General features: G+C 42.2%; 1 protein-coding gene and 1 non-coding gene across 2 annotated transcripts in view; both read left to right on the top strand.

Moving 5' to 3' along the window:
- CLSTN2 (calsyntenin 2) overlaps positions 1–25,148 on the top strand; it is a 586,341-nt gene that overhangs the window by 555,059 nt on the left and 6,134 nt on the right. The window contains exons 10-16 of the mRNA XM_039914124.1: positions 8,110–8,276; positions 12,462–12,610; positions 14,947–15,167; positions 16,947–17,117; positions 18,353–18,498; positions 22,724–22,847; positions 24,441–24,625. Of these exons, the coding sequence (XP_039770058.1) occupies positions 8,110–8,276; positions 12,462–12,610; positions 14,947–15,167; positions 16,947–17,117; positions 18,353–18,498; positions 22,724–22,847; positions 24,441–24,625 (1,163 nt within the window). The remainder of the gene's footprint in view (positions 1–8,109; positions 8,277–12,461; positions 12,611–14,946; positions 15,168–16,946; positions 17,118–18,352; positions 18,499–22,723; positions 22,848–24,440; positions 24,626–25,148) is intronic.
- Positions 13,517–13,654, top strand: LOC114816491. The gene has a single exon (XR_003764273.1). It is a non-coding gene; the product is annotated as a small nucleolar RNA SNORA7 (small nucleolar RNA).

Below are 25,148 nucleotides of genomic sequence, written 5' to 3'. Positions count from 1 at the left end.
AGTATAGGATATTTATACAAGTGCTGTGAAGATGTGGGCAGGGAATGCATCTGCTTATTGTTGTTGTATTGTACTCTCTCAAGCACTTAGTAGGTGCTCTGAACACAGTGCTCAATAAATATGATTGAATGAATGAATGGGGTGAGAATCAGCATGGCAAACTGGATAAAGTACAGGCCTGGGAGTCAGAAGGTCTTGGGTTCTAATCCTGGCTTTGCCACCTGCTTGCTGTGTGACTTGGGGCAAATCACTTCATTTCCCTGGACCTCAGTTACTTCATCTATAAAATGAGGATTGAGATTGTGAATCCCATATGTGATAGGGACTCTCTCCATCTCAATTTACTTGTATCCACCCCTGGGCTTAGTATAGTGCCTGACATAGTAAATGCTTAACAAATACCATTATTATTATTATTATTATTATCATTATTGTGAAAATCAAAGTGCTTAAGGGATACGCAGCAAAGTACATAGTCATTAGTGAAGGGACAACAGTTAGGGGAAAGAGGGAAATTACCATTCTATTTGTGCCACAAGATCCCAGACATGGGGTGAACTTTGGTTCCATTCTAATTCCTGTCAGTTTCCTCTACATTATTTCATGGATTCTCCCATCCCTCTCCATATTTGCTTTATTCCCTCCAGTTCAAGCTCTTGTCACTTTCTGCCTGTAACAGCCTCCATACAAATATCCCTCTCTCAAGCTTCTTCCCACTTCAGCTGATCCTGCATTCAGCGGCCTGTCTGAACTTTACAAAAGGCCATTCCCAAAACACCACTCCCATCAAAAAACCCATCAACCCCCTGAGCATACTTCTGTAGTTATTTCCTTGTTTAATTTACATACTTTTTTATGATTTGAATCTATGTCCTTAATCAGTTTCCATTATATATTAAAACGTGGGACTGCTCTCTCATCTCTCCCACTAGATTCCATCTAGCTTGTAGCTACCCCAGCACTTAATATGGTGTCTGGCACATAGGAAGCACTTAACAAATACCATTGTTAAGTAAAAAAAACCAACAAAAATCTCTAAGTTCCTCAAGGAGAAGGGCCCCTTCTTTTAGCCCTATTGAATGACTCCAAACATCCAGTATAGTGCTCTGCATCCTTAAGGCACTAAAGACCTGGTTTCTAATCCCAGCTCCACCATTTGTGTGCTGTTTGACCTTGGGCCGGTCATTTCACTTCTCTGTGCCTCAGTTACCTCATCTGTGAAATGAAGATTAAAACTGTGAGCCCCTCGAGGGACAGAAACTGCATCCAACCTGATAACCTTGTATCTACCCCAAAACTTAGAACAGTGTTTAGCATATAGCAAGCATTTAACAAATATCATCATTATTAAGTCAATATTGATTGCATTGACAATGTTGCTTCCACTGATGAGGCCCCTTGTGAAAAAATTGGTGATGGGTTATACTTTCTTATTGTAAAAATATTATGATAATGTATAGTAATGATAATAATGGCTGTTTGTTAAGCTATTATTATGTGTCAAACATTGTTCTAAACCCTGGGATAGATACAAGTTTATCAAGTTGGACATGGTCCCTGTCCCACGTAGAGCTCACAGTCTATATAGGAGGGAGAACAGATATTGAATCCTCATTTTATACATGAGATAAGAGGAACAGGGAAGTGAAGTGATTTGCCCAAGGTCTCAGCAGGCAAGTGGCAGAGCCAGGATTAGAACCTAGATCCTCTGAGTCCCAGATCTGTGCTCTTTCCATTAGGCCATACTACTTCTCAACCAAAGAGCACGTTATTCAGGAAATACTGGGGCACCAACTCCACACAACAAGGGTGGGGGCATCATCCTTGCAGAATTGGCAGAGATTGTGGGGACAGTGATGATGGCTTTGGGGCAAGATAGTTGACTGTAGGCCAATGCTGCTTTGGAGAAGCAGTGTGGCTTAGTGGAAAGAACCCGGCCCTGGCAATCAGAGAACCTGGGTTCTAATACTGACTCTGCCACTTTCTTGCTGGGTGACCTTGGGCAAGTCGCTTTACTTTTCTGTGCTTCATTTTCTGACGGCGACTATGTCCAAACATGTATCTACACAGTGCTTAAAACAGTGATTCACACATAGTAAGTGATTAACAAATGCCATTAAAAGAATGGGGTGGGGGAGAGGAAGGTGGGCTACTGGGAAATGGAGAATCCAAGATGGAGGCTACACTCCTTTAGCTATCCCCCTGCTCGCTGGCCCAAGTTTCCCAATAAATATGATTGAATGAATGAATAAACGCATACCCAGCTGAACTTTGGAGCATCTGAGGAAAACTCTTTTCGTCTTAACCAGGCTCTGGCCAGTGCTCTATGCATCTTTACTGGGTTCCAGTATTTTACTCAGTTTATTTTGTAAGCCAGGAGCCACCTTGTCCCTTGTGACCTTTACGGACAAGACAAAGACACTATGTCAATCAATTGATTGAATTTGTTAAGTGCTTACTGTGTGCTGAGATTGTACAAAGTATTTTGGAAAGTACGATACAATAGAGTTGGTAGACAAGATCCTTGCCCTTAAGGAATTTACAATCTAGTAGGGGAGAAAGACATTAAAATACATGACAGAGAGTAGAGGAAGTGGAAGAGTATGATATGGCCATAGACACAGTCAGTAAAAAAAAGAGATTTTTTTCTCTGCATATCCTCTCTGCTTTCCAGAGAACCCTAGGAGCTTGACTCTAGCCAATATAGCCCAACCCTGAGGCCAAGGATAATGAGTCAGTCCCTATTTTTCCTGGGCAATGTTGTTTCTCCTTTCTTTCTTTGCAATTTCCTTATCGACATTCAGTAGGATTTTTGATTGGATGTTTTGAAAACATATAGCTCTCACCAAAGATTGGCTTTGGTTAAGATTGACCCTTCCTTTCCAAACTCCTAGAACAAGTCATCTACACTGTACTCTCACTGCCTTAAAATCCTCAACTCCAATTCTCTCCAGGACGCCCTCCAATCTGGCATCTGTCCCCTCCACTCTACCGTGACTGCTCTCTCAAAGGTCACCCATGACTTCCTTCTTGCTGAATCCAATAGGTCCTACTCTATCCTAATCCTCCTTGACCTCTCAGCTGCCTTTGACACTGTCGAATATCCCCTTTTCCTCCACACCTTATCTCACCTTGGCTTCACGGAGACTGTCCTCTCCTGGTTGTCCTCTTATCTTTCTGGCCATTCATTCACGGTCTCCTTCATGGGCTCCTCCTCCCCCTCCTACCCTCTAACTGTAGGGGTTCCTCAAGGGTCAGTTCTTGGCCCTCTTCTGTTCTCCATCTACACTCACTTCTTTGGTGAACTCATTCGCTCCCACGGCTTCAACTATCATCTGTATGCAGATGACAACCAAATCTACATCTCCTCCCCTGTTCTCTCTCCCTCCCTTCAGGCTCGTATCTCCTCCTGCCTCCAGGACGTCTCCACCTGGATGTCTGCCCGCCACCTAAAACTCAACATGTCAAAAACTGAGCTCCTTATCTTCCCTCCCAAACCCTGTCCTCTTCCTGGCTTCCCTGTCACTGTAGACGGTACAACCATCCTTCCCATCTCTCAATCCCACAACCTTGGTGTCATCCTTGACTCAGCTCTCTCACTGACCCCACACATTCAATCCGTCACCAACGCCAGCCGGTCTCATCTTTACAATCTGCCTTTTCCTCTCCATCCAATGGCTATCATACTGGTACAAGCTCTCATAATATCCCGGATAGATTACTGTGTCAGCCTTCTCTCTGATCTCCCTTCCTCCTGTCTCTCCCGACTCTACTCTATTATTCATTCCACTGCCCAGATCATCTTCCTGCAGAAACGCTCTGGGCATGTCACTCCTCTCCTTAAAAACCTCCAGTAGTTGCCTATCAACCTCTGAATGAAACAAAAACTTCTCTCTCTGGGCTTCAAGGCTCTCCATCACCTTGCCCCCTCCTACCTCACCTCTTTCTACTGCCCACCCTGCATGCTCCGCTCCTTTGATGCTCACCTCCTCACTGTCCCTTGTTCATGCCTATTCCGCCATTGACCTCTGGCCCATGTCCTCCCGTTGTCCTGGAATGCCCTCCCTCCTCACCTCCTCCAGACTAACTCTCTTCCCCTCTTCAAAGCCCTACTGAGAGCTCACCTCCTGAAAGAGTCCTGACTCCCAGACTGAGCTTCCCCTTTTCCCTCTGCTCCCTCTGCTCTCTTTGCTCCCCTTCTGCCCTCTGCTCCGTCCCCCTTCTCCCCCTTCACCTCCCCTCAGCTAAGCCCCCTTTCCCTCTGCTCCTCCCCCTCTCCCTTCCCCCCTCCCCTCAGCACTGTGCTCATTTGCTCATTTGTATATATTTTAATTACTCTGCTTATTTTGTTAATGAGGTGTGCATCCCCTTGATTCTATTTATCGTGATTATGTTGTCTTGTTTTTGTCTGTCTCTCACCCGATTAGACTGTAAGCCGTCATTGGGCAGAGATTGTCTCTATCTGTTACCGAATTGTACATTCCAAGTGCTTAGTACAGTGCTCTGCACTTACTAAGTGCTCAATAATAATAATAATGTTGGTATTTGTTAAGCGCTTACTATGTGCCGAGCACTGTTCTAAGCACTGGGGTAGACAAAGGGGAATCAGGTTGTCCCACGTGGGGCTCACAGTCTTAATCCCCATTTTCCAGATGAGTTAACTGAGGCACCGAGAAGTTAAGTGACTTGCCCAAAGTCACACAGCTGACATGTGGCCAAGCAGGGATTCGAACCCATGACCTCTGACTCCAAAGCCCGTGTTCTTTCCACTGAGCCATGCTGCTTCTCAATAAATACTATTGAATGAATGAATCAGAGGCCCAGGCCATTGGAATTCTAGACTTCTAGACTGTGACTCCATTGTTGGGTCGGGATTATTTCTATTTGTTGCTGAATTGTACTTTCCAATACTTTAGGACAGTGCTTGACACAAAGTAAGCTCTCAATAAATATGATTGAATGAATGAATGGAATTTCCACAGGACTCAGAGCCAGTCTATCCCCGCATGAAAACACCCACCAACCTTGATATTCTTGGCCCAAACTGGAGCGGGAGCAGCAGGAAAGAAAAGTAAAATGAAAGCTACCACTATCATGACCTTAGTTTTTGAGGAGCCACATTTAAAAAAATGCTCTTTAATGTTAACTGTGGTATTGGTGAAGTGCTTACTATGGGCCAGACACTGTTGTAAACTATGGGTTGGGTACAAGCAAATCTAGTTGAATATTTGTTAAGTGCTTACTATGTGTCAGGCACTGTTCTAAGAGCTAGGGTAGATACAAGGTGATCAGGATGGACACAGTCCAAGTCCCATATGGGGTTTACAGTCTTAATCTCCATTTTACAGATGAGGTAACTGAGTCACAGAGAAGGTAAGTGACTTGCCCAAGGTCCCACAGCAGACATGTGATGGAGCCAGTATTAGAACCTAGGTCCTTCTGACACCCAGGTTGATACTCTATCTACTAGGTCATGCTACTTCTCAACATTTCCCAACATAGATTCCATAAATCCTAGTGGAAGTCATAAAACCCTGAGGTCATGGCCGTGGCCATACCCATCTGTTATTTCACTTATATTTGCATACCACCCTTCATTCTCCCCACTGCTGCTTGGGCTACTAAGTGCCTGGATTCCTTTGGAAACTGCACTAGATATTTTAACCACTAGGGCCAATAATCATGGCTCGGTGCCTTTAGTTCCTTGGTGAATAGGGCAAAGAAGACTAGGGAATCTTTGCTTCCTCATCTTCTATATCCAGCTCCTGTAAGATTTGGGATTGGGGCAGGGGCCATAAGATGTGAGATAGGGAAAGTCAGTAACTCACCCAACTCCAGAGAAGCAGCATGGCTTAGTGAACAGAGCACGGGCATGGTCTTCAGGAAGGTTTGTCTCTTGTCTTATTCATCAAGTCATTTCCAACCCATAGCGACACCATGGACCCATCTCTCCCAGAACGCCCCACTGTCCATCTGCAATCGTTCCAGTAGTGGATCCATGGGGTTTTCTTGGTAAAAACATGGAAGTGGTTTACCACTGCCACCTTCCATCCAGTAAACTAAAGTCTCCACCCTCGACTCTCTCCATGCAGCTGCTGCCCAGCATGGGTGAGTTTTGATTTTTAGCAGATTGCCTTCCACTCGCTAGGCACTGCTCAAGTTAGGAATGGAATGGACAGGCCTCTACTTGAGTCTCCCTCCTGTAGCTGAGACTGGTAGAGTACTGGAAACTCTACAGGTGTGATCTTGAGAGGGGGCTTCAGGAAGACCTGGGTTTTAATCCCGGATCTGTCATTTGTCTTCTGTGTGACTTTGGGCAAGTTCCTTGACTTCTCTCTCCCTCAGTTCCCTCATCTGGAAAACGAGGATTAGGACTGTGAGTCCTATGTGGGACAGGGGCTGTGACCAATTAAATTACCTTGTATCTACCCCAGGACTTAGTATAGTGGTACATAGTAAGTTCTTAACAAATACCAGTTATTATTATCATTATTATTATATCAGTATTATTATTACTCTCACCTTGTCTATTCCTCGAGGAAACAGGGATGCAACTGGTGGTAGGACTTTACAATTTGGATATGAAGGGGAAAGGAGTGCATCTTTCCTATGTTCTAACATCCTTGAACAATGAAAGTGGGAATCTAACCATGTGAGATTTTGCCTTGCCTATGCTGTTTTTGCTATCAAATCTGTTTTAATCTTTGGTACAAGAAGGCATTAGCCAAACTATGATGGTGGTATTCAAGAAAATACAAGCTGACTAATCTGTTAGTGATTTTAGAGAAGCACTATGGCTTAGTGGAAAGAGCCTAGGCTTAGGAGTCAGAGGTCATGGGTTCTAATCCCAGCTCTGCCACTTGTCTGCTGTGTGATATTGGGCAAGTCACTTAACTTCAATGTGCCTCAGTAACCTTATCTGTAAAATGGGGATTAAGACTGAGCCTCATGTAGGACAACCTGCTTACCTTGTATCTACCCCAACGCTTAGAACAGTTCTTGGTATATAGTAAGCACTTAACACATACCATTATTATTATTATATAGTGATTTAAACATAAGAATATATATAATATATAAAATAGTCCTTCATGTATACATAAACCTTTAGTTCTTTGGTCAGTAGGAGAAGGATACCAGGGAATCTTTGCTTCCTCACCTCACCTATCCAGCTCCTGTAGGATTTGGGGCTAGATATATAGGTATAATAGTCCTTCATGCTCTAAGATGACACTGAAAATGGTGAAGTTCACCTTCAAGGAAGTACATGTGCCTGCAAAGGTCAGACAAGACTTCAATCCTGGTTCTGCTCTCCTGTCTGTGTGAGTTGCCTGGCACTTGATTCACTTTTACCTTTTTGTCTCCTGATCTTCTTTAATAATAATGATAATGATAGTATTTGTTAAGTGCTTACTGTGTGCCAAGCACTGTTATAAGCGCTGGGATATATACAAAGTTATCAGGTTGTCCCACGTGGGGCCTGCAGTCTTAATCCCTGTTTTACAGATGAGGTAACTGAGGCACGGATGAAGTTAAGCGACTTGCCCAAAGTCACCCAGCTGACAAGTGGCTGAGCCAGCATTAGAACCCATGACCTCTGACTCTCAAGCCCGAGCTCTTTCCACTATGCCATGCTGCTGCTTCTCCAAAAGAGCCACTTCTTTCATGATTTCACTGTGCCTCTATGGATGTGTCTCCTGCAGTTCTTTCCCAGATTGCAGCTAAGATGCCATAATGTCTGTCTGATCTGAAAGAATAATGTGTTTCTGCAGACACTTCTTGCACCCGTCTTGGCCCAGTTAAAACTCAGAGTACATTTGTTTTGCTGATTTATAGATCCCCAGAATGAGAGGTTTATAATAATGGAAATACTGACAAGACCCTTAAACATAGCACTGTTGATTGTGCCACCGTGTCGTCATGCATAAAACATGCCCTAATTAAAATTCCATCCACTGGGCTAACAGCTGGGAAGGTGAATCTACTAGGTTTTTAAAGAACTGAATGCCTTGCGATGTGGAGTGTGTTTGGATTGAGAAATGGTTGCTCTTAGATGATCTTTCTTTTCATGTCACTGAAGGTTATTACCAAGTGTTTCCTTTCTCCTAGGAGGTGAAGTCACGAAACCCAGATTTGCTCAGTATTTTCACGGCAGCCTTGCTAGCCTCACTATCCGTCCAGGCAAAATTGAGAGTCAGAAAGTGATTTCCTGTTTGCAGGCCTGCAAGGAAGGCTTGGATATTAATTCTCTTGAGAGTCTTGGCCAAGGAATAAAGGTGAGGGATGAACTGACATCATCTTTGATAAAATTTAGGGCTGATTTATGAAGTGAAGAGCACAAGGTAGAGTACACATAGTACAAATGTATGCCCAGAAGCAATGTAATTTCCCATAAACTCATGCAAAGAAAAAGAAGAACAGGAGAGGAACTGTGACACTGCCAGGACAAATGTTTCCATTATTTCCAGGATCTCCACTAGAAATTAAGAGGTTACAGGTGTTTCACAGCCACTAAAAATTTCCAGGTCACAAATTCAAGAACAACCCTCTTTTTTAAAAACAGATAATGTTTTCAAGACAATTGAATGGATATGATGTTCAGTGTACTTTTCACCAGATGTGCTTCAAATTGTTTGGCGTGACACAAATTGGAGGGGAAATATTGTTTGTTTGTTTTGATGAGCTCTTCCCTCCCTACTCACCCACCTTCTTTCCCTTCTATTTGGGCTCAGGAAAGAGTTAACTGAACTCCCATTTGGATGCTAGTGGGGAATGCCTGACCCCTGTTCTCAGCTTTGGCCATGCCAAGAAAGAGGGAAGGAAAACTCAGCAACTGGAGGCCATGAAACCTATTCCTCACTGAAGTCTGGATGAGTTAACCTCATTTAACTATTGAAGGGTTTGCCTTTTTTTTCCCAGACCTTGAGGAATTTGGCTAAATCAGAGCATAGTATCTACCAGCCACCCCTCTGAACATAGGATGGTCCCACCATGGGGAAAACGGAGTCCCAAAGCTATCTAATGATGGTAGTATATGTAAAGTGTTTACGCTGTGACAAGCATTGTATTAAGCACTAGGGTAGATACAAGATGGGTCAGACACAGGCCAGGCCCAACACGGGACTCAAAGTCTAAGTAGGAGGGAGAACAGGTATTAAAGTCTCATTTTACAGGTGAGGAAAATGAGGCACATATAAATTAAGTGATTTGCTCAAGGTCACACCAAAGACAAGTGGGGAGTTAGGATTAGAGCCCAGGTCTTCTGACTCCCAAGCTAGTCCTCTTTCCACTTAGGCCACTAGGCCTACTTCCCTACCTTTCCAACAGCCCATCCCCAGGATCAGACAGTCAAGTTTAATGCACAACAGGTATGATAAGGTTGATTTCAATCCTTAGTTCATGGAAAAAAGTATGAATACCTTTTCCCAGAAAAACCCAGGGAAAAAGCTGGAACTAGGAACCTACAGGTGAAGCACCACTTGACATTTTTGTCTAAATGACCAGAGCTTTTGCTCTAACATGCAAAATGCAAAGCATTTTACTAAACACTGGGGAGAAATACAAGCCTCTCAGAAGTCTCACCATAGAGTGGTGGGTCGCTCTAAGGAAGAAGGGGAGTGAATTCATTATATTCAACAAGACACCATTTATAGTCCAATCAATCAGTAGCATTTATTGAGCACTTACTGGTAGAGTTAGTAGGCATGATCATCACCCTTCTAGGAGATTATAATCTAAAGGGGAAGACAGACATTAAAATAAATTGTATTCCATTAGGTAAGCAGAGTTAGTACTCTGCAGATATCTTGAAACATCACTGACTCCTTTGAAGTCAGGGTAGAAGCTTTGAATGATGCCAGCTTGTATTCCTGTGGAATGCTGAGCTGAGTACAAGACCACTTAGAACATCCTGTTGTCCTGCCAAGTATAAGCAGTTTAAAAGCATTTTAGAAACATTTTCTTCACCCAATGAACTACTTACTGTACTTCCAGTTTTACCTCCAACTGTTGCCTTCAGTCCTGTAGGTTTCTTCCACTTTAGCCTAGCTATAGGTCAGGGAAACAGAGAGAAACATTCTTCTTAAGGCCGTGGATTTCAGGATATTTTCTGTTTCAAATTACAATGGTGTCAGGACAGGCTTTTCAAGTTCTTACTATCATTTCCACCTCCCGAGCCATTCTGACAGTTAGACTGACAGCAGGAGGGGAAATAGAAAGCAGTCAGAAAGACACAACATGGAGGATTTCCCTGTAGGACTGACAGCTGAAGTCTCTGTGGAAAGAGACCCCATTGGCAGAGTGACCTTGGACAGGAATTCAATCAATAGAGCAACCTGTCCAAAGTCCAGAAACACCTGGTTCCAGCCATCAGACCACTTTAAGTGTCCACCTATACCCGTGGGATGCATACATTTGCACATGACTTACTTGCTTTGAGAAAGAAAATTGCATTACCTTGGACTTAAAAATGCAGCAATGTCAACAGGACTGTCAAGTGTTCCCTGAGGATTTCAAATCAAACTGCCTCCTCCCATCTGCCTAGGAGACACCAGCTTAATAGTATCGCAGAAGCCTGATGTTGCAATTTTTGACTTCTTGCCCTTTCCCTGGCCTAATTTTCATATTTTTGTGACTGCTATTGTAGATGCTGCCTGGACTTTTGCTATTTTTATCAAAATAATTATTCTCTTTCCATAAGACAGAAATGGCCCAGACCAGCGTATTTTCACCTGACAACCTACCTAGCAGCAGTCCAGTTTGCTCTCTGGAAACTAAACGCTTCCCTGAACTAGGTCACTGGCCCCTTACTGGGCTAATTTCACTCTTGGTTTCAAGGAGGTGAAAAGACTAACACAAGGTGCACGTTTTCAGGTACACTTGATTATAGGGCAGAGGAAACCTCCCCTATATGTTTCCTTGAAATAGTCTCTTCCACATTGGACCTCTTAAACAGGGTTCCCCAACTTTTAGAAATATGGAGCATTAGGATGTAAATATAGGAGCATCATCTGCTTCCTTGTGTACCATAGGTGATTCACTGAATTGATACATCAGTATTTTCCTGATGGGAAACAAAGATATACTCCCAAATGGTAGAATCCCGTGGCTCATGATTCTCCTGGGTCAGTAGACTGTAAACTACTTGTGGTCAGAGAATGCATCTACCAATTCTGTTGCATGTACTCTCCCAAGCACTTAGTACGGTGCTCAGCACACAGAAGGCACTCAATGAATACTACTGATTGATTCCCTGAGAGGTCAGAGGGAATCATAGATTTCCGAGTCTCACTCGAGATCAAATATTTCAGCGAACAGTTTTGTAATTAGTATCTGCCAGGAAATGCAAGGTAATACCTCGTTGTTTTTAATATGAGGGAATAAGGGAAGGTTAACTTGGGCCTGAGGACAATGGCTGAGTTATAAATTCATAACTCAACCTGTCAGCTTGTCAAATCAGAAGTAGCTGATTTGTAGTTTAGATGTGGGAAGAAGTTGCATTTCACTGTCATTACTCCAGTGAACATCAAATAAATGAAAAATAAACCACAATTGGTCACTCTGGAGTTGGTGTTGAGGTAATTTTGTTTGGAGCAGGCAAGCATAAATGTGGCAAAGTGAAGTGGAGGGAAAATGCAAGAAGGAGACAAGGTTCATTGATCCTTAACACGTACTGACTGAGATCCCACTGAGGTTATCACCTCTGGGGGTGTTTTCCAAGTTGGGACAGAAATAATAATAACAATAACAGCAATGAGGATTATAATAATACAATTAATAATGATAATATTTGCTAAGCACTTATTACATCCTGAATACTGTGCTAAGGGCTGAGGTAGGTACAAGATAATCAGGTTGAACATAAACCCTCTCCCACGTGGAGCTCACAGTCCAAGTGGCAAGTAGAACAGGTTTTTAATCTTTTTTTTAATAGATGAAGAAACTGAGGCACAGGAATTTTTAGTGATTCGTTCACAAACACACAGTGGGCAAGAGGCAGAACCAGAGTTAGAATCCTAGGATTCTGACTTCCAGGCCTGTGATCTTGATACTTGGCCATGCTGCTTCTCATGGCCTCTGTCTGTAAAATGTTTTCAGTCTAACAGGATAAGCACCAAAGAACCTATACTTGGAAGCTTAAAAAAAAAAAAGAAAGACAACTATTCAACACATTCTGAACAGATTAAAAACAGCAATTTTACTACACAGTTAATTATGGCCACAAGAATGACTAAGGCATGCGGTATATTTCTTACACTGAATCATTTAAACAGTTCAGGTCCTATTCTTTGCATGATAATGTGATTCTTTGTTGCTGTATTGTACTCTCCCAACTGCTTAATACAGTGCTTTGCAGACAATAAGCGCTTAATAAATATGATTAAATTAATGATTGAATTGCAACCTCTTGAATGATATTTTGCGAGTACTGTTTTTATTCAAATAATATTCATTTACTCTAGTACCACTTCAACCCATCCCAGTCTGTTGTTGTCATGGAAGGAGATGACATTGAGAATATAAATCAAGCTCTTCGAAAGGTCTCATATATCAACTCCAGACAGTTTCCTACTGCAGGTGCACGGCGGCTGAAAGTCTCATCTAAAGTCCAGTAAGTTAAACTCTATTGAACCAATTTAAGCAGAGATACATTGAAAAGTGGAATCTTTTCTCTTTCATTGTGCCCTGAAAAAAAAAGGTTTCCTTACATATGGTAACATCAATTAAGACTCAGGAAGATGTTGTCCTTTAGAAATATACTCACCTTATTACTAGCAAAAAGAAAATGGGTTGAATCACTTTTTCCCATTTTTAATCACATTACAAGGTCTCATGAATTTTACATTTTATTTTTTCACATTTTCTACCTTCGAGCCTAAAGCAAGCATCTAAATTCAGGAATATATCTTTGTTATAAATGTGCTTTGATGTTAATAAGTGTCCATGTCAAGTCTTAATAAAGCTAAAGTCAGTGGAGCAAAAACCACTGAAGATGGACTAGCCATAATGAACCGGTTAGAAGCAGCCACATGTCTTTGCTGCCAACTCGCTTCCCAAACTTTGGAAAGAAAATAGCTAATGGAAGATCTACCTCCCTCTGATGTCAGTGTGCAACTCTCATTGCTGGTTAATCTTCACTGCACAAATGAAAACTGAGTTGTGTTCTGACAACCTCTGCCTATGATAATCCATTTCTCTATGTTCATATCTGTATGGTTACCAGGTGTTATCCACCCTAAATCCCATCTCAAAGAGCCCACTGAGTCACTTTAGCATTTCCAGAAACCTGGTCAGACTCCTCTGGTTCCTAAAGCCCTTTAGTTTTTTTCTGTTCTTTAAATTTTGATCTTCTGCTCAGTGCATTCCTATCACTGTCACCTCATTTTCAAATGAAGCCCAGGAATCTCCTCAAAGACTAAGGGATCATCAGGAAATAGCCTATGGCTGAGTGTCTCTGTTTCTAGCTACTTGGCCCATCTACTTCTTCCCGTGTTCTTCTAATTGACACAGCTATTTACCCCTGTCAGGGTCGCACCTGGAGAGTTTCCAGTACTCTACCAGTTTTGGCTAATGGAGGGAGAGTCAAGCAGATGCCTAACCATTCCAGTCCTAGCTTGGCTGGTGGCTAGCAAGTGGAAGGCAATTGGCTACAAGTCAAAACTCACCCGTGCTGGCAGCAGCAGCACAGGAGAGAGTCGAGGGTAGATACTCAGGTTTACTGCATGAAAGGAGGCAATGGTAAACCACTTCTATATTTTTACCAAGAAAAGTATGTAGATACACTACTGAAATAATTGTGGATGGAGAGTAGGGCATTCTGGGAGAGATGTGTACATGGTGGTGTCTGGGTCAAAAACAACTAGGTGGCATAAGAGAAGACAAGGCAAGTATGACTCTCTTGGCTTCTTCGTCCCCATGAGCCCGTTGTTGGGCAGAAATTGTCTCTATCTGTTGCCAAGTTGTAAATCCCAAGCACTTAGTACAGAGCTTTGCACATAGTAAGTGCTCAATAAATATGATTGAATGAATTAATTAATATAGGGCCAAGTGAAAGTGGCTATCACAGGGTTTCCCAGTGCAGAGTGAAGAATTGAACTAAATGTCTAACAGAAGCTCCTGGAATCCAATATATTTAAATGATATTTGAGTAGACGCAAACTTTAAAATTAGACAGCTAGTTCTGGAGTCACAGGTAACAAGATAGCTAGTCATTCAGCCAGTTAGATGACACTCTGTGATTGTAATGGAAACATTAGAAGTAGTTGCCATCTAATGAACTCATCCACTGCTTCATTTGTTGAAAGTTAATTAAATGTTTCAGTTTTTGTACATCCTAAATATTCCCACTTCTGCTGCTGGGCCTGTCTTTGTAATTCTGCTACTTTGTCAATTATATATTATTTAGGATGAAGCTGAAATTTCCCAGAACCTGTGACCAAAACTATTTAATAATAAGGGTATTTGTTAAGTGCTCTGTATGTGCCAAGCAGAGTACTAAGCACTGGGGTAGATACAAGATAATCAGGTCCCACATGGGACTCTTAGTCAAAGTAGGAGGGATAACAGGTATTAAATCCCTGTTTTCAAGATGATGAAGCTAAACACAGATAAGTTAACCGACTTGTCCAAGGCCACACAGCAGGCACATGGAGGAGTCAAGAATAAGATACAATTCTTCTAAAGCCCAGGCTTGTGCTCTTTCCACTAGGCTATGCTATTCCACAACTATTTATGAAAGTTGAGGAGTATTGCCATTCATGTATGCTAACAACAACAAACTATTGATTTTCTGCTGAGCTTTAATAGAAACTTGCCATGATGATAAAGTTTAAAGTGGTATGAACCTCTTGGAGGGAAGGCCCAGTACCTGCAATTGCAACTTCATGTGTCTTCTTCAATAGCAGACTATCAGTTACACCACTAATGAGCAATGTGGATCTTTTGCAGGTGCTTTGGGGAAGATGTCTGCATTAGTATCGCCGATATAGATGCCTATGTAGTGGTTCTTCAGGCCAACGAACCCAAGATTACAATAAGTGGAATGGACCACTTTGCTCGACCAGCTCCCCAGTTTGAAAGTGCAAAAGGAGTGACTCTCTTCCCTGATATCAGAATCGTTAGCACTGTCACCAAAATGGAAGAGCACATGGCTTTGGAAGATGATAGAGGTTTGGGAATTCAATTTTCAATAATAATAATGTTGGTATTTGTTAAGCACTTATGTGCAGAGCACTGTTCTAAGCACTGGAGTAGATACAGGGTAATCAGGCTGTCCCACGTGAGGCTCACAGTTAAGCCCCATTTTACAGATGAGGTAACTGAGGCACAGAGAAGTTAAGTGACTTACCCACAGTCACAGCTGACAAGTGGCAGAGCCGGGATTTGAACACATGACCTCTGACTCCCAAGCCTGGGCTCTTTCCACTGAGCCACGCTGCTTCTCTACCATTTTAGGAACCACTTTATTAACTTAACTAACTCATCCTAGAATAGCTCGCTCAGCCATGTAACATGAAGCAAGCAGGGAAAGTGTCTCACTGTTATGTTGAATTGCTTCATTTCCAATAGGAATACTTACTTAGCACCTAAATAATGTTTTGGATTATTTAATTGTACAGCAATATTAATAGGGTGGAGGTCTGAAACCATTTGCCTATAATAAAAATATATCAACCTATTCACGGATAGCTTTACAGCAGTGAGAATTTACAGGAGAAGGGGAAACAATTTGAGAACTATCCTCAGCTGTCTCAAACTTTCAACTGTGTAATCTCTTGAAAGTGGTTATTACTGATCTGTCATTTTAGGTGAGCCAGATTCCCTGTATGGTTGATTCTGTAAGAAGTCTATTTTGCCTAACACTACCCCTATTCTTCAACAGCTAAGTATTAAATCAATCAATGGTATTGAGTGCTTACTGTGTGCAGAGCAGTGTACTAAGTGCTTGGGAGAGTACAATACAACAGAGTTGGGAGATACATTCCCTGCTCACAGTGACCTTAGAATCCAATCTGCCCTGCTTATCATGTAGTATAAGAAAATAAGATTGAACTGGGGAATCATTTTCACTTATACAGTTATGTATATATTATGCTGGGTGATCTTTTCCCATAAAATTGTCAGAAGACTTTGGGAAGACTATGGTATTTGAGGATATGAGCCAGATTGAACCAGAAACCTTGGTAGAGGAATCTGCAAATTAGGAGGAATGAACATTTTGATTTGGATCCTCTATTTGGCAATTTGGGCTTATGCTGCTGGGGTTAGTATAGGATGAGGAAAATGTCCTATGTTTGCAAGTACTTTTTCTTTCTAGGGGTGGCACAGTCAATTCCTCAAAAATTCTTCTCGGGTTCTCCCTGGTTTGAAGGAATTTTGACTGAAATGAAGTGGTTATACCAACATATTCCTCCTTCTTGGGTATCAACCATTTTATGAACGAGGCCAGGAACATACATTACCCTAGGCCTCAGCTAGCTAGCATCCATTCTCATGAGGAATTCTTTATGGGCTATGAAATAATTGAGAGACTTGTGGGAGGGAAGATTTATGTTTTCAGTTCCCAACTCTTTGTTAGGTGGAATGATACACTGCAGCAGCTACCTCCTGACCGACTTAAAAAGTTAAAACCCCCAACAGAGTAACATGTAAGCTTGATTTCAAGATCAATTTTCAATTACATTCCTCATATTTCTTCCATGTTCTTGAATGCTTTTGATAAAGTGTATTTTGAAGGACTGCTAACCCTCTGGCCTGCATTTTCAAGGTTGTTTACATTCTTAAAACTGTTCAACCATTCTCTCTGAAAATTGGGAGACATAAAACAAATCACACTGCATTATGACCTATTATGCTACTGAGTTTTCCTTTATTTCATTTTCTCCATTTGAAGATATATTATTTCTTTCCTTCCTCTCCCCTCCCCCCCCCACCCTCCCCCTGCATAGCAGCTAAGCCTATTGGAGTAGAGGAAATGCTTCACAACTTGGACTTCTGTGATATCTTGGTCCTTGAAAAAGAACTTGACCCAGCCCAAGAGTGTTTGGAACTAGACTACAGCGAGCTGCATATAAAGCATCTAGACGCCACAAACTCTACCTCAGGCTATTCCATATATGGTAAGGGCAAAGTAAATTTTCTGTATTTCTTTTTTGGTGGAGGGCTTTTGCTGTGAATTGTGAAGCAGCAGAGCTCAATGACTGGATGGATGTGAGGACTCTGAGGATTCAGGGAGGATTAAGGTGGATTTCATCATTCATTTGTTAGGTGCATCGGGCAGATTGCTAACCTTGTGGGACTCTGGAATCCTCTTTCAGGAACAGTCTCATTGCAATTCATATTCAATCAATCCAGCAATCTCAGTGTAGCTACTGGTTTCATTCTCTCTACCTGTTCTCTCTTTAAACAGGTCACCCAAACCTGCTGTGCTAGCCAGAGTCAAAATTTAATTATGCAAGGTCCATCCTCTCTCTTTGCTAAGGGGCACAAAATAGGAGTTAAAGCAAATAGAATGGATGACTCGCAATTTAGATAAGCCCCCTAAATGATCAGGAGTCGCTTCAGTCTAATTTGGAGGTATAAATTCACCTTTTTTAATCTAAAGGATTTGGACTGTATGGATTCAACCGCTCTCTACCGAGGAGAGTAAAATGACAGATGAACCATATCACAAAATTCAGTGCTGAAAACCTGGGAGTCGGCACCCAGCTGAATAAAGTCTCTTGCTAGTCTTCCTACACTAGTGTTAAAACACCTTTACAAATCTCCATAAATTGGAGAAAATTACAATTAAGCTGAAGATCTGGAGAGAAACTGCTAGCACACAGATGGTGTTGATTGGTTGCCTTCTTAACAAAGACTACACCTTTTCAGTATCAGAGAGGAGTCATTGTCTCAAAAATGTTATGTGACTTGGTTAGATTTCATAAAGCAAAAGTGTCTCACAGAATGAATCTTTTTTCACTTCTTACTCTAGAGGGGAAAACCTGGCAATGTAGATTCAACCTGCTAATTTCTTTTAAAGTCACGAATGGGCAAATAGAAAGAGCCCCACCAAATCAGAGAAAAACCTTTTTTGCCATACTGCTTCACTTTGGGCAAAATGTTAATGTACTACTATCAGTCATTAAGGCCCCACTTACTGCTGCAATACATATGTTGAAAAATTGCTTGCAAATTCTAGTAAAGGTTAAATTGTAGGTGAACCTTCAAAAAAAAATTCTTACTTCAATAGGGATTCAAGATTTTTTTTTTCTTGAAGGAGAATTCTCTGTCTTTTGGTAAGCATAGTTCATAGTTATGACTCATTCTTTTTCCGTATTCTAATTTTGAATAACTTGGTCAATTGCTGTAGGCGTGGGCACAATGAAAAACTACGAACACGTTCTGCACCAAGTTCGATATCGCAATTGGCATACAGAGACCCTCTCTGATAGAAAGTTTAGGATCAAGTGTTCTGAACTCAATGGACGATACACCAGCAATGAATTTAGCCTGGAGGTGAGTACTGCTGGTGCTAAACTATTATTTTTTTTTAATCTTACCTCACTTTCTCTTCAACAACAACAAAAATTGCAGTCTATAAGAGGACTACCATCTTCACCCCTTTACAGAATAAGAAGATGTTCTACAATAAAAGTACAACAGTGGGAAGTCAGAATTCTGGGTGAGGACCCATGCCAGAATTACTCGATTCACGCCACTGACATAGCATTGCAGTGGACCTCCAAAGACTGATATACTTGCATTGCCTGCCATATTTTGTTCTTTAAGCCGTGGCAAATCACTGGGTACTGGGGAGGGTGAACTTTGCTCAGGCTATCAAAAGCCTCACTAGTGGCTGAAATTGGCCTTGAGTTGTATAATAAATTAAGAAATGATATTTATTGAGTGTTTACTGAGTGCAGAACACTGTATTAATCTCTAGGAAGAATACAGTATAACAGAATTGGCAGGCATGTTCCCTTTTCCCAAGGACCTCACTCTCTAGAGTTACAACAAGTTACTTAGGGGGTCCAGGAGAACCTTCTGACATTTTTTTTTTCTTTCCTGAAGTATTTTTTAGGCCTCCAAAGTAAAAATGGTCCTAAGAGAACTGCCTCCTCTTCTGCTGTTAAGGACTAGGCTCAAGAGAGAGTTTCTCTCTGCTCCTCTTTGTAACATCACTGATTTCCCAGAGAGGTTTAGGCTTTGTAAATCTTCCCCCAACTGGCTGGTTTATTCTTTAGACCCTCTGCTACTCTGCTTCAATATCCCATAGAAACAAACATGGAATTGGCGAAGAAGAGTCCCTTTTGTTTCTTAAATATGGACAGGTCCAGCCAGATGCAACAAAATATATGTTTGCTAAAAAAAAAAATGGAGTATTGGGTAGCAGCTTTCATCACTCCATGGTTAATTGAAATCTATAATCCACAGCTAGGTCTAAAAGGTTAATCTTATAATATTGCTTAGTAAGTTTGTTGCAGTCTGGGGAATTAAAAGCACCCGAAGAGGGCAATCAAACAACTGTGAATGAAAGAACACCTTCACTGGCCCGGCACAATGGCTGCATACTAGAACTGAGCACAGCCTGTTTATATTCATAATGTGGGAAAAGAGGTTAAGCACGGGGGGAGATATAAGATAATATGGTACCACATGAGGCTCACAGTCTATGTAGGAGGGACAACAGGTTTTGAATCCACAATTTTCAGAGCAGAAAACTGAGGCACAGAGAAGTTAAGTGATTTGTGATAATTGATCGTGTTGGCAAGGACTGAATTTCAAGAAAAAGTATTTGAAGAGCTCTTGAGACCATCAAGAACAAACAGCATGTTCTAATTTAACCCTAGGCTTGTATTATAAGAAACAACCTTACCCAGTAATATTTCTATTTACATTTGGCCTTCTCAGCCTCTACCATTCTCAGGTCATCCTTATGCTTGTATGCACATCACAGTGTTCTACACCCTGGGACTGTCAGGGATGAGACATGGAGAGTGGAGCTTTGCAAGACCAATCAACCACTACCACTGTAAAATCATCTTCTCCATGCAGGTTATCAGTTTCAGAGATTCCACCACTCTGAGCTTCAGGATCTCATTTGTTTCTACAAAAAACATGAGAAATAGCCACACTTAAGTTATGAATGACAGAAGAACATTTTTGCACCACCCAATACTAGATAGTGTTGGTCTTCATGCCATAAGTTATGAAGTGAGTATGGAGTGCTAGCTTGCTATTTAATAAGTGCTTACTATGCGTAGAACACTACACTAAGCACTGGGAGTGTATCTGTGAGCCCACTGTGGGCAGGGATCATCTCTCTTTGTTGCTGAATTGTACTTTCCAAGCACTTAGCACAATGCTCTGCCCACATTAAGCGCGCAATAACTATGATTGAATGAATGAATATGTGGACTCAAAACATATGGCAAGCATAGTTATTGAGTGCTTTACTGTGTGCAGAGCACTGTACCAAGCACTTGGGAGAGTAAAATATAACAGAGTTGGTAGACACATTCCCTGGCTTTAATGGAGGCCACCACTCACCCTCTGCAAGGGGACAAGGGTTTTGTCTGCTCCCCAGGTGATGGTCACATCCTCAGCTTACCTCTATCCATGGCATCCTACTAAGAAGAGCGGCTGCTCCAGTGCTGGAAGGCCTGGGGGTACTACCTCCCTGCCACACGCCGTCTGATGTCACTTTTTAAAAATGTTGGTATTTGTTAAGCGCTTACTATGTGCAGAGCACTGTTCTAAGCACTGGGGTAGACACAAGGGAATCAGGTTGTCCCGCGTGGGGCTCACAGTCTTAATCCCCATTTTACAGATGAGGTAACTGAGGCACAGAGAAGTCAAGTGACTTGCCCAAAGTCACACAGCTGATAAGTGGCAGAGCCGGGATTCAAACCCATGATCTCTGACTCCAAAGCCCCTGCTTTTTCTACTGAGCCATGCTGAACTACAGCTTAGTGTATTGCCTTGTGTACTAGAGAACCCATCCTCAATTAAGACCACTGGCAGGTACTAAGGAATTGATAGGAGCTGTTCTCTCTCTCTGCAGGGAGAGAATTTACTTTTGCTGCTAAATGCAAAGCTGGCTTTCTGGCTTTGGTCATCCAAAATGCCTGCTTATCTGAACTGAGGCTTGTTCAGATCATCCTCCCAAAAGGAGGAAAACAAAACAGATCTGGGCTCTGATGAGTTACCCAAACTCATTTATCTGACTTAACCATTATTCCAATTAGTTCAGAAAGTCACGCTTCTAATGTACTGTATAACAAAAGGAAATGCTGTCTTTGGAAAGAAACTAACCAGTTTGCTGTGCACTTATTTTTCTCCTGCAAATCTCTGCACCATTGACAGAGCATTGACATAGGGCTCAGTGGGAGACACTAGTGGCTCAGAAAGAAACAAAACACTCAAAATGTAGACCCGCAACAGCAGGATGGAACAGTCTCAAATAGTCAATACTATATATTAAGCACCTACTGTGTGAGAATCACTGTACTGAGCAACTTGGGAGAGAATACAACAGGCCCATAAGATTTATGTACCTATCTGTAATCTTTTTACACCAGTGTCTGTCTCCCCCTCTAGACAGGGGCAGGCGATGTGTCTATTGTTATAGTGTACTCTCCCAAACACTTAATACAGTGCTCTGCACTCAGTCAACACTAGATAAGTATGATTGAATGAATAAATGAACAGAGGTGGTAGACACATTCCCTGCCCACAATGAGCTTATAGTCTAGAGTACTCATCATATATAAGAGGGTGGGGTGAAGATAAGCAAATGCACAGGGAATGAAAAGCCTGTGAGAAGCCCAACCAGGAACACACACATGACCACATCTTGGGTCCTTGTCCTTCACCTCGGCTGCATAGGGATGACTGGATTCCAGCCAAGTCATCATGAGGTTCATGACTCCACCCAAACCCCTTCATTTTTAGCTCGGGGATGAAGCTGCAGGGATAGGTTCAGGGTCAAAGAGTAAGCACTGGAAAAAGAAACTTCATAAAGAGAGGGGTGAGCTAAAAAACAGCTCCCCAAATTTGTGATTTTCAAGGGAAAGGCTTCAGAGCAAAGCATCTTCCCAACATAGGAAGGCAAGAGGAAATTACTGGGAAGGACTAGTAAGAAAAAAACATGATTAGTGCAGCTCTTACCTTACTATAAACAGCAGCTATGAAAGCTGAATCAGGGGACGAGGCCTAAATTCAGCAGGACAGAGATTTCCCAGGATAGGGCTTTTCACCAGAAAGGCACTCAGTGTTTGCCAGTGCCCGCTGACTGATGTAAATTCAATGAATTCTTGGTCTGTGGATATGCTAACTCCTCTATGCACAGTTTGTCAGAGAAGCCATGTCTCAGCACTTGCAGCCAGCTGCCTTCTTGGCCAAATGACCAATCTGGAAATTTTGAAGCTGAGAACAGGGAAGAAGGAGAACAGATGGGGACATAATGGGGGAAAAGCATGGTTGTCACTTTCAGAGAATGGAAACAGTTGCTACTTGTAATGATTTCCAAGGAAGAAGATGATGGGTGATTTTCATCAAAGAAGGTGTAAAATGGAACTTTGTAGGGCCTGCTAGTCAGAAATACCCTGTACACTGAAACAGTCCCAAGAAAAAACATGGGCTGTGGTACAGATTCTGAAATGCAATTTCAGATCTGAAAAAGTACAACACTGCTGCCTGTTTACCATGCTGAATCAAGCACACGTTTTCTCTCTTTCAGGTGAACATTCTGCACAGTGCTAATTCTAAAGATGGAGAGCATGCAAATCATATGGCAGTGCAGCCTGAATTTCTTCAGGCTGTCCATCTCCCAGAGCCAAGTATCCACAATCCACAGAGATCAGGTATTAACTATGATCTGTGAACTCCTTACCTCTGAAGTGCCCCAGGACTTGAGTTTTTATTTTTTAAATTTTTTTCATCATGTTGTTTGTGGACATCTGAGATGAGCAGCCCCATAGATAATAGGTCCCAAGTACTGGTGGGGAAGCTTGTGAAAGAAGCCTTTTATTTTTTTTTCCTTTTTCCAAAGTGGAGGGGTGGGTACACTTCTTGGAGCTCCTGGCCGTCCTGTGTGGGAAGGAAATGCATCTTTGCCATCATTCATACTTTCTCAATCATTTGCTATAGTGAACTGTATACAATGGTTGCTCAATAAAATGCCATTATTACTCTCATAACTAGATCAGCAAGTTCCATTTATAAGGCCACTTTCTCCAATAGGTACAACGGATATTTGCAAAAGGCCTTTGGTTAGCATGGCCCCAGTCAGTCAATCGATAATATTTATTGAGCACTTACTGTGTGCAGAGCACTGAACTAAGTGCTTGGGAGAGTACAGTAGAACAGACATACTCCCTGCCCACAACGAGTTTACAGTCTACAGGATGCCACAACACACATTAACAGAATGCCGTTGACCCATTCCCTTTTCCCCTTGGACTGTGAGTCTCATGTGGGACAGAGACAGTATCTATTTTGTAATATTATTATGCTAGCACAGGGCTTGGTACATAGTAAATGCTTAAGAAACACCACAATTATTACTACTAAAGCAGTGTGACAGTGCAAAGAACACAGGGTTGGAAGTCAGAGGTCATGGGTTCTAAATCTGCTTTTGCCATTTCTGTGTGACTTTGGGCAGGTCACAACTTCTCTGTGCCTCAGTTACCTCATCTGTAAAATGGGGATTAAGATTGAGCCCACGTGGGAAGCCTAATAGCCTTGTATCTACCCCAGTGCTTAGAACAGTGCTTGGCACACAGTAAGTGCTTAACAAATACCATTATTATTACACTGGTCTGTTGTAGTCCTTATGCCTCTGTTGTTTTTGGTGTATATATATATACAACAGAGGCACATATATATATATATATATATATATATATATATATATATATATATAGTCTTTGTTGAATGTTTACTTTGTACTTGGTGCTGTGGTAGACACAAGCTTAATCAGTATGGACACACTGCATATCCCACATTGGGCTCACTGTCTCAATTCCCAATTTACAGATGAGGTAACTGAGGCCCAGAGAAATTAAATTACTCACCCAAGGTCACACAGGAAACAAATGGTGGAATGGGTTTCAAACTCAAGTCCTTCAGACTCCCACACCCATGCTCTATCCACTAGGCCATGCTGCTTCTCTGTTTGGCAATCTGCCACATTCTTAGTCAGCCTGCTAGAGAAGTTCCTTGTTTGATTCACTCAGAGCAGGGCAACCAGATCAGGGGTAGTTCTGTGGGGCTCTTTAGGGACCCTCCAATTGGAGAGTTCTGGGTATCCCAATAAAGAGAAAGAATGAGAAAGAGAGTTATATATGACCCATGGTGGGGCAGTAGGCGGACAGAGGAGCAAGATGTTGAGATTTAGACTTTTGGTGCTCCATATCCCAAGCGTCTGAGCATTTCATTTTCACTTCTTGTTTCAGTCATTCCCAGTATTGCGACTGTGGTAATCATCATCTGCGTCAGCATACTGATCTTCATTGTGGCACTCGGGGTCTTCCGAATCCACTTGGCCCGCCAACACTGCTCTGAGGAAGGGGAAGTTACTAAAGAAAACGAAATGGACTGGGATGACTCTGCACTCACCATTACCGTCAACCCAATGGAGGTGAGAGGGCAGGTTGGGAGTAGCTTTTACAGGGTTTCCTGACAGTGGCTGGACTTAGGTGTTTCAGGGACAGCACAGGCTGGCTTCAGAAGTCCAGTCTCTCACTCTCCTTCCAGGGCTTCCCCAGATTCTTGGACCCATGTGCATGTGAGAGCTGGGCCTGCACTTTCAGTCCACCTTCAAAGGAGGCTGCCGGAAGCCTGTTCCCCAGCATTTCCACTCTTTTTCCCTACTCCCAGACTCTTAAAACAGCCCCAAGAGTGCGCCAAGGATCCTGTTGTTCAGAGCTGGGGAGGGCCCCATTTGTTTTAAAATTATTCTGGGAGATGAGAAGAGACGAATGAGGCACTAATGATTATGAGGACCTAGGACAGCAGCCAGTGGGCCCAGATTGGACTAAGCTGCTTGAAAATAACCAAAAAGATGCCTTAGGGTACACACCCAGAAAACCCAGTTGTGTTTCTAATACCATCCTTCCTTAGCAAGTGTCAGGTACCATATTGTTCCTACTCACACCTGTATT

The sequence above is a fragment of the Ornithorhynchus anatinus genome, chromosome 1, assembly GCF_004115215.2.
Source record: "Ornithorhynchus anatinus isolate Pmale09 chromosome 1, mOrnAna1.pri.v4, whole genome shotgun sequence".
Lineage (NCBI taxonomy): Eukaryota > Metazoa > Chordata > Mammalia > Monotremata > Ornithorhynchidae > Ornithorhynchus > Ornithorhynchus anatinus.
The sequence above is the reverse complement of the archived record's forward strand: the minus strand, read 5'-3'. Positions and strand labels throughout refer to the sequence as shown.